The sequence below is a fragment of the Panulirus ornatus genome, chromosome 57 (genome assembly GCF_036320965.1).
Source record: "Panulirus ornatus isolate Po-2019 chromosome 57, ASM3632096v1, whole genome shotgun sequence".
Lineage (NCBI taxonomy): Eukaryota > Metazoa > Arthropoda > Malacostraca > Decapoda > Palinuridae > Panulirus > Panulirus ornatus.
In genome coordinates, this window is record NC_092280.1 from 20,046,818 (window position 1) to 20,059,374 (window position 12,557).

Here is a 12,557-nt window from a genome sequence, read left to right on the forward strand (position 1 = left end):
GTTAGGACTGATAGATAGTAGTAGGTAGGGACAATTGGCCAATGTTTTCATTTGGTGAAAACAGGTAGAAGTAGTATATAGGAAAAATAGGCAGGAGAATTAGGTAGAAGTAGTAGGCAGGAACATTAGGCAGGAAACACTGTGCTAGAGTTGCCTACTTCCAGTAGCCTGTTGAAGGTACGACTTTAAAAGGCTAAGAAGCAACTTTGGAGTTCACCAGTTATGGAAGCTTTTTTGCCATGGCTACCCTCTTTAAGGGAGTTCCATGAGGAAACAGGCATCAGAGATATAGATAGAATAGACTAGGTTCAGTAGAGGAAAAATGATGCATAAAGTGTCTGTAGATTAGAATAGGTTTTGTTTATCATCTAAGCACTAAAGAGGGATCATATGAAGGATAGATGTTAGCTGATGGTTTTTCTATGACTAGTTTTTCAGTGTCACACAGATCAGTAGACTTTTAAACCTTATGAGGTTAATACATGAAAAATATTAAGTAATGATGCATTTCCAAAATTGGTGTGGTGATTTGCTACAACTGACAGCAAATTCAACTTAATATAAGCCTAATTTTGTTCTTTTATTTTGTAAGTTTGATTGATCTACAGGCAAGTTTTCTGTTTGGCATTCACTGATTTTCCATTTGCACAAATTGAGTATTCATGGTTTAATCAGATGAGATATAACTATACATCACTGTTAGTTTAATGAATTACCTTAAGATTCCTTTTCATGTGTCCAGTATGAGAAAATGCCCTCATTGATTTGCTAGTGCTTTCAAAAAGATTTAACTTTTTTAACTTATTTCATTTATGATAATGCAGTATTTTAATGTCGTGTATCTACACCCTTTATATGTTTTTCAGAGATTTATCTCTAACTTTAAGTTAATAGAAATTATTTGAAAATATCCTTGTATATTAGAAATGAAACTTTAACACACCAAGTAATTTTTTCCCTTAAGTGTGAGATACTGCAGGAGTAAAGCATTTTTTTTAATATGAAAAATAGAGGGTTGTACTTGAACCCCTAATTTTGACTGTTTATATCACTTTATCATTACATGTGTTTCATGTGAAAAAGAGGGCAAATGAGAGTTGGAGTGAGAAAGTATCATTAAATTCTAGGGAGAATAAAAAGATGTTTTGGAAAGATGTAAACAAAGTGTGTAAGACAAAGGAACAAATGGGAACATCAGTGAAGGGGGCAAATCGGGAGGTGATAACAAATAGTGGTGATGTGAGAAGAAGATGGATTGATTAGTTTGAAGGTTTATTGAATATGTTTAATCATAGAGTGGCAGATATAGGGTGTTATGGTCAAGATGGTGTGCAAAGTGAGGGGGTTAGGGAGAATGATTTGGTAAACAGAGAAGAGGTAGTAAAAGCTTTGTGGAAGATGAAAGCCGGCAAGGCAGCGGGTTTGGATGGTATTGCAGTGGAAGTTATTAAAAAAGGGGGTGACTGTATTATTGACTGGTTGGTAAGGTTATTTAATGTATGTATGACTCGTGTTGAGGTGCCTGAGGATTGGCAGAATGCTTGCATAGTGCTATTGTACAAAGGCAAAGGGGATAAAAGTGAGTGCACAAATTACAGAGGTATAATTTTGTTGAGTATTCCTGGGAAATTATATGGGAGGGTATTGATTGAGAGGGTGAAGGCATGTACACAGAGCATCAGATTGAGGAAGAGCAGTGTGGTTTCAGAAGTGGTAGAGGATGTGTGGATCAGGTGTTTGCTTTGAAGAATGTATGTGAGAAATACTTAGAAAAGCAAATGGATTTGTATGTAGCATTTATGGATCTGGAGAAGGCATATGATAGAGTTGATAGAGATACTCTGTGGAAGGTATCAAGAATGTATGGTGTGGGAGGCAAGTTGTTAGAAGCAGTGGAAAGGTTTTATCGAGGATGTAAGGCATATGTACGAGAAGGAAGAGAGGAAAGTGATTGGTTCTCAGTGAATGTTGATTTGCAGCAGGGGTGCGTGATGTCTCCATGGTTGTTTAATTTGTTTATGGATGGGGTTGTTAGGGAAGTGAATGCAAGAATTTTGGAAAGGGGGGCAAGTATGCAGTCTGTTGTGGATGAGAGAGCTTGGGAAGTGAGTCAGTTGTTGTTCACTGATGATACAGCACTGGTGGGTGATTCAGGTGAGAAACTGCAGAAGCTGGTGACTGAGTTTGGTAAAGTGTGTGAAAGAAGAAAGCTGAGAGTAAATGTGAATAAGAGCAAGGTTATTAGGTACAGTAGGGTTGAGGGTCAAGTTAACTTGGAGGTAAGTTTGAATGGAGAAAAACTGGAGGAAGTGAAGTGTTTTAGATGTCTGGGAGTGGATTTGGCAGCAGATGAAACCATGGAAGTGGAAGTGAATCATAGGGTGGGGGAGGGGGGCGAAAGTTCTGGGAGCGTTGCAAAATGTGTGGAAGTCGAGAACGTTATCTTGGAAAGCAAAAATGGATATGTTTGAAGGACTAGTGGTTCCAACAATGTTATATGGTTGCGAGGCATGGGTGGGCTATAGATAGAGTTGTGCAGAGGAGGGTGGATGTGCTGGAAATGAGATGTTTGAGGCCAATATGTTCTGTGAGTTGGTTTGATCGAGTAAGTAATGAAAGGGTAAGAGAGATGTGTGATAATAAAAAGAGTGTGGTTGAGAGAGCAGAAGAGGGTGTTTTGAAATGGTTTGGTCAGATGGAGAGAATGAGTGAGGAAAGATTGACCAAGAGGATATATGTGCCAGAGGTGGAGGGAACTAGGAGAAGTGGGAGACCAAATTGGAGGTGGAAAGATGGAGTGAAAAGGATTTTGAGTGATCGGGGCCTGAACATGCAGGAGGGTGAAAGGCGTGTAAGGAATAGAGTGAATTGGAACAATGTGGCATACCGGGGTCGACATGCTGTCAATGGATTGAACCAGGGCATGTGAAGCGTCTGGGGTGAACCATGGAAAGTTCTGTGGGGCCTGGATGTGGAAAGGGAGCTGTGGTTTCAGTGCATTATACATGACAGCTAGAGACTGAGTGTGAACGAATATGGCCTTTGTTGTCTTTTTCTAGCGCTACCTCGTGAACATGCGGGGGAAGGGGGTTGTCATTTCATGTGTGGCGGGGTGGCGCCGGGAATGAATAAGGGCAGACAGTATTAATTAATGACGTGTATGAATGTATATGTCTGTGTGTTTATATATAGGTATACGTTGAGATGTATAGGTATGTATATGTGCATGTGTGGACGTGTATGTATATACATGTGTATGTGGGTGGGTTGGGCCATTCTTTCGTCTGTTTCTTTACGCTACCTCGCTAACGCGGGAGACAGCGACAGAGTATAATGTAATATAATAATCACTTTATCATTACATGTGTTTCAAGAATTACTGTTTATATCACTTTATCATATGTTTCAATAACCTTTGTTGAACGATGGATTAGCGAGATATAGTGAAAAATACGTTTTGGTTATTTCAGCATCACTAATCATACGGTATCAGAGGATATCTAAGAAAATCCCTGCATTTTTAGTATCAGTCTCCGGTCCTCACTTCTGTAAAGGTTTGCCTTAGTGAGCTGAAATAAAGCTAGATGGTTGAATTACTGTAATTTTCCTAGACAAGTAGAGCCCAGACTTCATGATTTTCGTAGTTTTTGTGCCTTAGAAAGTGTCTGTCAATTTCATAGATATACTTAGCCATATTATAGGTGAGCTACAGTCCTAATGACTGATATAGATTAATCATATCCTTTTTGTCCTGTGGGCTGCATTCTCATGTAGTCAAGGAATACCTCAGACTGACCATGTGTTAGTAAGGTGTTGTAAAGCATATACAGTGGCGTGATATTTCGTGTATTTTTGATGTGGTTTGCGTATTTGCTTTTATCCAGATTACCCATGATGTTTTGATAATACTTGCAAAGCTTTAAAATTTGTGTATCCAGCTGGGCAGGCAGACTAAATGATCACTAGTGACAGGTAGGACTTGCATTTATTTTATCTATTCTCTCCAACATTTTTCATTATAAGTGGATGATTATTGATCATGCATTAGTCAAGAATCCACTGAAGAGAATGGTGCAGAAAAATATACAAAAGATACAATATAGTATATTACTCATCAATAATTGGATTGCATATTGATTGATCCCTCTTTTAGATATTGAAATAAAAGAATATTTTATGAGTGCAAGGTATGGTCAATAGATAAGGCTATGCAGAGGGGATGAATTAATTGGAAGTGAAATGTTTAAGGACAGTATGGTTAGTGAGGCATTTTAATTAAGTAATTAATGAAAGGGAACATTAGGTAGGAGCCTCTGAAAACACTGCCGGTGTCATGTTAAGTGTGAGGCACTAAAGGCTAGAAAATGGCACTAGAGTTTCACCAGTTATGGAGACTCTTTGCCATGGCCACCCCCATGAGGAAGTTCCTGAAGGAACCTGGCATTGGGTATATAGATAGATAGAAAGATGATAATGAAAGGGTAAGAGAAAGATGTGGTAATGGAAAGAGTGTGGTTGAGAGCTGAAAAAGATGTGCTGAAATGGTTTGGACATTTGAAGAGAATGAGTGAGGAAAGGTTGAAAAAGACTATATGTGTCAGAAGTGGAGGGAGAAATTGAGAAAATGAGTGAGGAAAAGGTTGACAAAGAATATACGTGTCATTAGTGGAGGGAACGAGAATGGGGGAGACCAAATTGGAGATTTAAAGAATGGCCTGCACGTTCTAGTGATGTTTAGGCAACCAAAGTACCTTGGAAAGGCCTGTTCTTGGATGCAAGATTACAGTTAGGTTCGGTAAAATGCAATCTGCTGATTGTGTGAGCCTATTAGAGATGACCAGTGGAGACCCCGTTGCTCACCAACGTGAGATGAAGGATGTTCGATTACATAGTACTTGAAATCATTTCCCTTTTAGGGATGGTCATAGCCTAGCAGTAGTGTTCCCACCTCCTACCCAGGTATCCTGGGTTCGATCCTGGCTGTTGGAGGTTTGTATGTTATGTGGTAGTGCATGTTCATATGCACTACATTCATATATATGTACCTCCATGTTGTACAGTTTGGTTCTGTAAAATGCTATCTGCTGGTTGTTTGAGCCTATGGGAGATGACCAGTGGAGACCCCATTGCTCACCAACTTGAGACCAAGGGTATTCAATTACATAGTATTCGAATAGTCATTTCCTTTTAGGGGTGATCATAGCCTAGCAGTAGTGCTCCCGTCTGCTACGCGGGGGTCCTGGGTTCAATTGTGGCTGTTGGAGGTTTGTATGTTGCATGTTAGTGCACATTCATGTACACTATATTGGAAAGGGAGCTGTGGTTTCAGTGCATTACATATGACAGCTAGAGACTGAGTGTGAATGAATGTGGCCTTTGTCTTTTCCAAGCACTACATCGCATGCGTGCAGGGGGAGGGGGTGCCATTTCAAGTGTGGTGGGGTGGCGACAGGAATGGATGGATTCAGCACGTATATATCATCCCTGGGTATAGGGGAGAAAGAATACTTCCCATGTTTTCCCTATGTGTCGTAGAAGGCGACTAAAAGGGGAGGGAGTGGGGGCCTGGAAATCCTCCCCTCCTGTTTTACTTTTTCCAAAAGAAGGAACAGAGAAGGGGGCCAAGTGAGGATGTTCCCTCTGAGGCTCAGTCCTCTGTTCTTAATGCTAACGTGGAAAATGGTGATTATGAATGGAAAAAATATAATCCCTGGGGATAGGGGATTAAGAATACTTCCCATGTATTCCCTGCGTGTCGTAGAAGGCGACTAAAAGGGGAGGGAGCGGGGGGCTGGAAATCCTCCCCTCTCGTTTTTTTTTAATTTTCCAAAAGAAGGAACAGAGTGGGGCCAGGTGAGGATATTCCAAAAAAAGGCCCATCCTTTGTTCTTAACGCTACCTCGCCAACGCGGGAAATGGCGAATAGTTTAAAAGAAAGAAAGAATATCTATATATATATATATATATATATATATATATATTTTTTTTTTGCCGCTGTCTCCCACTTTAGCATTAAGAACAGAGGACTGAGCCTCAGAGGGAACATCCTCACTTGGCCCCCTTCTCTGTATATATATATATATATAATTTGTTTGTTATTGATTTAAGTTTAACCTGATGTTTGATAGTATATGTATTGGTTAGTAAAAGACTTACCTCAATAGAGATTTTTCATATGCTTAACAAAGTGGATATCGTTTAGTGTTATGCTTCACTGATCCAATAATATGTGTTTTCTTTTGTTACTAGTGCTTGGTTATGTTTGCTAATGTTGAGAAGCAGTTTCAGTAATGTTGTGTTTACCCTTTTCCTTATCCTGTTTCTTCCCACCTTTTTAATAGCATCCTCGGGTTCAGACTCCAGTGATATTGAGACGCTTGAGTGCCCAGGTCCTGACGACATTTATGAAGACCATACCTTGGCATACAATTCCATGCAATCCTCCCTCTTCTCCTCCTCCCTACGCAGTTTTACATTTCTAGGTGATTCAGGTGAGGCAGGTTTAAGCTTTCACATAAAAATGTTTTGATTACCGTGTTTTCCAGAGGTATTAAGTGATTTAATCATATAATTTGTCAATTGTTTTTTTATGATATTTCTCTCTCTCTCTCTCTCTCTCTCTCTCTCTCTCTCTCTAAGTGGCAGTTGGTCAAAGCAGTCAACCCAGCTGTTCAGCTTCCCCTTGGGGTTGATTGATGAATTAGATACCATGCTCATACATGGAGAGAATGAGTGAGGAAAGGTTGACAATGAGGACATGTGTCAGAAGTGGAGGGAACAAGGAGAATGGTGAGACCTAATTGGAAATGGAAGGATGAATTGAAGATTTTGAGTGATCATCCTCCTCGAAGGTATAGTTGGGATGTATAAATGTGAGCGAATGTAACAAAGATGAGAAGAAAGGAGAGATAAGTAGTATGTTGGTGGAAGGAAACCTAAATGTTCTGGCTCTGAGGGGAAACAAAAGCTCAGGGGTAAAGGGGAAGATTGGTTTGGAAATGTTGTACGGGTAAAGTCGGGTTATTGAGAGGACATAAGATAAGGAAGGAGTAACCTATTCCTGAAGTAGGAGGTGTAGGATGTGTGAAAGAGTATAAGGAAGTGAGTTCTACACTGATTTATGTAGACCTAATGGTTATCTATCTGGCCATGAGAGGAAAAATCATGGGACAAGTGTTTTGGGTGCAGCTGAGTGAGTGTGTCAGCAGTTTTGATGTAAGAGACTGGGTGTTAGTAATGGGTGATTTGAATGCGAAAGTGAGTAATGTGGCAGTTGAGGGTACAGTTGGGTGGCATAGGGTATTCAGTATTAGGAATGAAAATGGTAAACTGCTTGTGGAGCAGTGTGCTTAAAAAGGACTGGTGAAAGGGATTATCTGGTTTAAAAAGAGGGACATTATTTGATTCCAAATTAATTGATAGGCTTGTAAGAGAGAAACTTTTGGACGTAAATGCACTGAGAAGGGCAGCTGGTGGGATGTCTGATCACTATCTTGTGGAGGTGAGGGTGAAGAGTTGTAGAGGTTTTTGGAAAAGAGGAAACAATGTTGGTGAAAAGAAAGTGGAGAGAGCAAAGAAATGCCAAGAGAGATTGAGTGTATAATGGCAGAAGGTGAGAGTAGATGAAACAAGGGAAGTGGTTAAGGAATGGGAGGTATTTAGCGAATCAGTGCTGGCATTTGTGAGAGATGCATTTGGCATGCAAAAGGTGGGAGGTAGGCAGATTAGAAAGGGTAGTTGGTGGTGGAACAAAGAGGTAAAGGTAAAGGTGCTAGTGAAAGAGAAACGAGAGGTGTTTAGGCGGTACTTAGAGGGAAAAAGTGCTAATTAATGTTGGAAGTATGAGACAAAAGTAGCACGAGGTCTTACGAGGAAATCGCAGAAGTTGAAAATGAGAGATGGGGTGAGCGAGTATCAGTAAACTTTAATGAGGATAAGATTTTTGGAAGGAGGTTGATATTGTGCAGAAAACAAGAGGATAAATTGGAACATCAGTGAAGGGGGCAAAATGGGAAGTGATAACATTTAATGAAGTCAGGAGGAGTATTTTGAAAGACTGTGAATGTGTTTATTGATAGTGTGACTTGTGTAAGGTGTTTTGGTCAGTGTGATATGCAAATTGAAAGAGTCATGGAAAATGGTTTGGTGAAGATAGTAGAGGTGGTGAAAACCTTACATCAGATGAAATGTGGGAAGGCAGCTGGAGTGGATGGTATTGCATTTAAATTTACTAAGAAAGGGGTTGACTTGTGTTGATTGGTCTGAAAGGATTTTCAATATATATGTAGATCATGATGAGGTGCCTGATGATTGGCAGAATGCATGTATATTGCCATTGTATAAAGATAAGGGAGATAAAAGTGAGTTTTCGAACTAGAGAAGTATACGTTTGTTGAGTGTACGTGGTAAGTTGTATGATAGGGTAGTGAATGAGAGGGGTGAAGGCATGTAAAGAACATCAGAATGGGGAGGGGCAGTGTGGTTTCAGAAGTGTTAGAGGATGTATGGATCTGGTATTTGCTTGAAAGAAAGAGAAACAGAAGGAAATTTATGTCCCATTTATGGATCTGGAGATGTTGATAAGGTTGATAGAGATGCTCTGGGGAAGGTCTCGAGATTATACTGTGTGGGAGGAAATCTGCTAGAAGCTGTGAGTTTATATCAAGGGTGTAAGGGATGTATACAAGTAGGAAGAGAGGAGAGTTATTGGTTCCAAATGAAGGTTGGTCTGATGCAGGGGTGTGTGATGTCACTATGGTTGTTCACTTTGTTTATGGTTGGTTTGGATGGTGAGGGAGGTAATTGTGAGAGTCATGGAGAAAGAGGCAAAAATGCAGTCTCTGAGGGATGAGTAACCCTCGAAGTGAGTCAATTGTTTTTGCTGATGATACAGCACTGGTGGTGGATTCGAATGAGAAACTGCAGAAGTTAGTGACTCAGCTTGGAAGAGAATGTGAAAGGAGGAACTTTAGAGTAAATGTTATAAAAGCAAGGCTATCATACTTAGCAGGGTTGAGAGATAGGTTAGTTGAGGTGTAACTTTGAATGGAGATAAATTGGTGGAAGTGAGGTGTTTTAGGTACTTGGGAGTTGACATGGCAGCGATTGGTGCTGTATGGGAAGTGGACGAAAGTCATAGGGTGGGTGAAGGGGCAAAGGTTCTAGGAGCACTGAAGAATGTGTGGAAAGAGTGATCATTATCTGGGAGGGCAAAAATAGGTTTATCTGAAGGTATTGTAGTCCCAACAATATTATATGGATGTGAGGGTTTGAGATACAGCTGCATGGAAGAGGGTGGGTGTGTTGGAAATGAAATGTTAAGGACAGTATATGGTGTGAGGTGCTTTTATCAAGTAAGTAATGAAAGGGTAAGAGAGATGTGTGACAATAAAAAGGGTGTGGTTGAGAAAGCAGAAGAGGGTGTGTTGAAATGGTTTGGGCATATGGGGAGAACACATGAGGTAAGGTTTACAGAGAGGGTATGTGTGTGAAGTGGGGGTAATGAGGAGACCAAATTGGAGATGGAAGGATGGAGTGGAAATGATATTGAGCGATTAGGACCTGAACAAGCGTATCGCAAGGGATGGAGTGGAATAGGATGACATGGTATAGTGGGATCAATGTGCTGTCAGTGGTGTGAATCAGGGCATGTGAAGCATCTGGGGTAAACCATGGAAAGGTCTTTGGGGCTTTGTTGTGGATAGGGAGCTGTGGTTTTGGTGCATTATACATGGAAGCTAGAGAATGCATGTGAGTGGATGTGTCCTTTCTCCATCTGTTACTGGCACTACCTTGCTAACTTGGGTAATGGCAATCAAGAATGAATAAATGAAGCTTATGGTAATAAGATTTCTTTCAGTTTTAGTTTTCTGTCGCAGTGGAAGGGTTAGATTAGTTTGGCCAGAATTGCTACCTTTCTATCTTTTAAAAAAATTCTGTTGTTAGAATTTGAAAGAAAATACAATGCAAAAATTTCAAAAGCTTCATGTGATAAACTGGAATTAGAAAGCTGTTGCTTAAATTTACATTAATGTCTTTATTTCTTTGCCAGAATTGCATAAAAAAAATTCCCACTTTACTGAGTTTTGTACGTTTATATTATATTATGTTGTGCTGCTTTTTATAACCAAACTGTGTACTGCATGCTGCTTTTACATCCTTTTATACATGCCACTGCCAGGTGTCTCACAGCAGTGCTGTATGGAGAGGTTTTACCCCAAATTTTGCTGGTAAATATGTTGCTGATTAGTATAGTACTTTCTTTATTGGTTGCTGCTGTGTGCTGAAGCATATATAATTTTTTAGCCTTTGCTTGATAGTTCTTGAATCTTTTTGTTGCCATAATTCTGTTGCTGCTGCATTTTTTACAGTTCCTGATTGATATAGAGGAGGGGTCATAGTACAAATGATGGAAGTAGTTTTCTTTTGATTAAATGTGTTCAAACCTGCTACTGAGATATACTTGGTGATCTGGCACTTTAATGACTTTATTCTTTTAGGTTTAGCATGTTGCAAAGTATCACGAGGTTGCTTTGCCTCATATTTTAATGTATCCAACCTCTGTTGGTTCTCTGTTGTCCATAATATGCAGTGTTTTATACTGAAATTGTATCTTTCATTTTTTAAATTCATTATTTTACACTAATTTTTTTCTTTTAAGCAGAGAGCGAGCCAAGAAACCTAGGGGCACAGTTTTTATTCTGGCTCTGTTGGAATGAATGAATGGAAAAATCATTTCGGTTATGACTGTTAAAACCAAGTACATAAATTTGATGTTAGTATTGGTCATAACCTCCTTTTACCCCTTGAATTGCAGGATGGGTTTTGAAATCCCAATGATTGGAATGATTGAATGGAAAAATCATTTCAGTTATGACTTAAAACCAAGTACATAGATTTAATGTTAGTATTGGTCATAACCTCCTTTTATCCCTTAATTGGCAGGATGGGTTTTGAAATCCCAATATTGTGTATGAAAAACAATACACAAATAACAGCATAGATGCCTTTTGTGTTGGCCTGATGGAGTGCTGAGTAAGTGGGAGGAGTGGGTTTTGGCTGACATGTTTTATGTTTTCTCAAGAGCTTGATTCACACTATTGTTATTTAGAATACAGGTACGGAGATGTTGGTGAATACCATAATTTTTTTTTTTTTTTCCGCTGTCTCCCGCGTTTGCGAGGTAGCGCAAGGAAACAGACGAAGAAATGGCCCAACCCATCCCCATACACATGTATATACATACGTCCACACACGCAAAATATACATACCTACACAGCTTTCCATGGTTTACCCCAGACGCTTCACATGCCCTGATTCAATCCACTGACAGCACGTCAACCCCGGTATAACACATCGATCCAATTCACTCTATTCCTTGCCCTCCTTTCACCCTCCTGCATGTTCAGGCCCCGATCACACAAAATCTTTTTCACTCCATCTTTCCACCTCCAATTTGGTCTCCCTCTTCTCCTCGTTCCCTCCACCTCCGACACATATATCCTCTTGGTCAACCTTTCCTTACTCATTCTCTCCATGTGCCCAAACCATTTCAAAACACCCTCTTCTGCTCTCTCAACCATGCTCTTTTTATTTCCACACATCTCTCTCACCCTTACGTTACTTACTCGATCAAACCACCTCACACCACACATTGTCCTCAAACATCTCATTTCCAGCACATCCATCCTCCTGCGCACAACTCTATCCATAGCCCACGCCTCGCAACCATACAACATTGTTGGAACCACTATTCCTTCAAACATACCCATTTTTGCTTTGCGAGATAATGTTCTCGACTTCCACACATTCTTCAAGGCTCCCAGAATTTTCGCCCCCTCCCCCACCCTATGATCCACTTCCGCTTCCATGGTTCCATCCGCTGCCAGATCCACTCCCAGATATCTAAAACACTTTACTTCCTCCAGTTTTTCTCCATTCAGACTTACCTCCCAATTGACTTGACCCTCAACCCTACTGTACCTAATAACCTTGCTCTTATTCACATTTACTCTTAACTTTCTTCTTTCACACACTTTACCAAACTCAGTCACCAGCTTCTGCAGTTTCTCACATGAATCAGCCACCAGCGCTGTATCATCAGCGAACAACAACTGACTCACTTCCCCAAGCTCTCTCATCCCCAACAGACTTCATACTTGCCCCTCTTTCCAAAACTCTTGCATTCACCTCCCTAACAACCCCATCCATAAACAAATTAAACAACAATGGAGACATCACACACCCCTGCCGCAAACCTACATTCACTGAGAACCAATCACTTTCCTCTCTTCCTACACGTACACATGCCTTACATCCTCAATAAAAACTTTTCACTGCTTCTAACAACTTGCCTCCCACACCATATATTCTTAGTACCTTCCACAGAGCATCTCTATCAACTCTATCATATGCCTTCTCCAGATCCATAAATGCTACATACAAATCCATTTGCTTTTCTAAGTATTTCTCACATACATTCTTCAAAGCAAACACCTGATCCACACATCCTCTACCACTTCTGAAACCACACTGCTCTTCCCCAATCTGATGCTCTG

The 12,557-nt window shown here is 40.2% G+C and overlaps 1 protein-coding gene across 1 annotated transcript in view; it reads left to right on the top strand.

Annotated features, from left to right (window-relative positions):
* LOC139766231 (uncharacterized) overlaps window positions 1-12,557 on the top strand; it is an 80,076-nt gene that overhangs the window by 15,017 nt on the left and 52,502 nt on the right. The window contains 1 exon segment of the mRNA XM_071694565.1: window positions 6,342-6,491. Coding sequence (XP_071550666.1) covers window positions 6,342-6,491 — 150 coding nt within the window.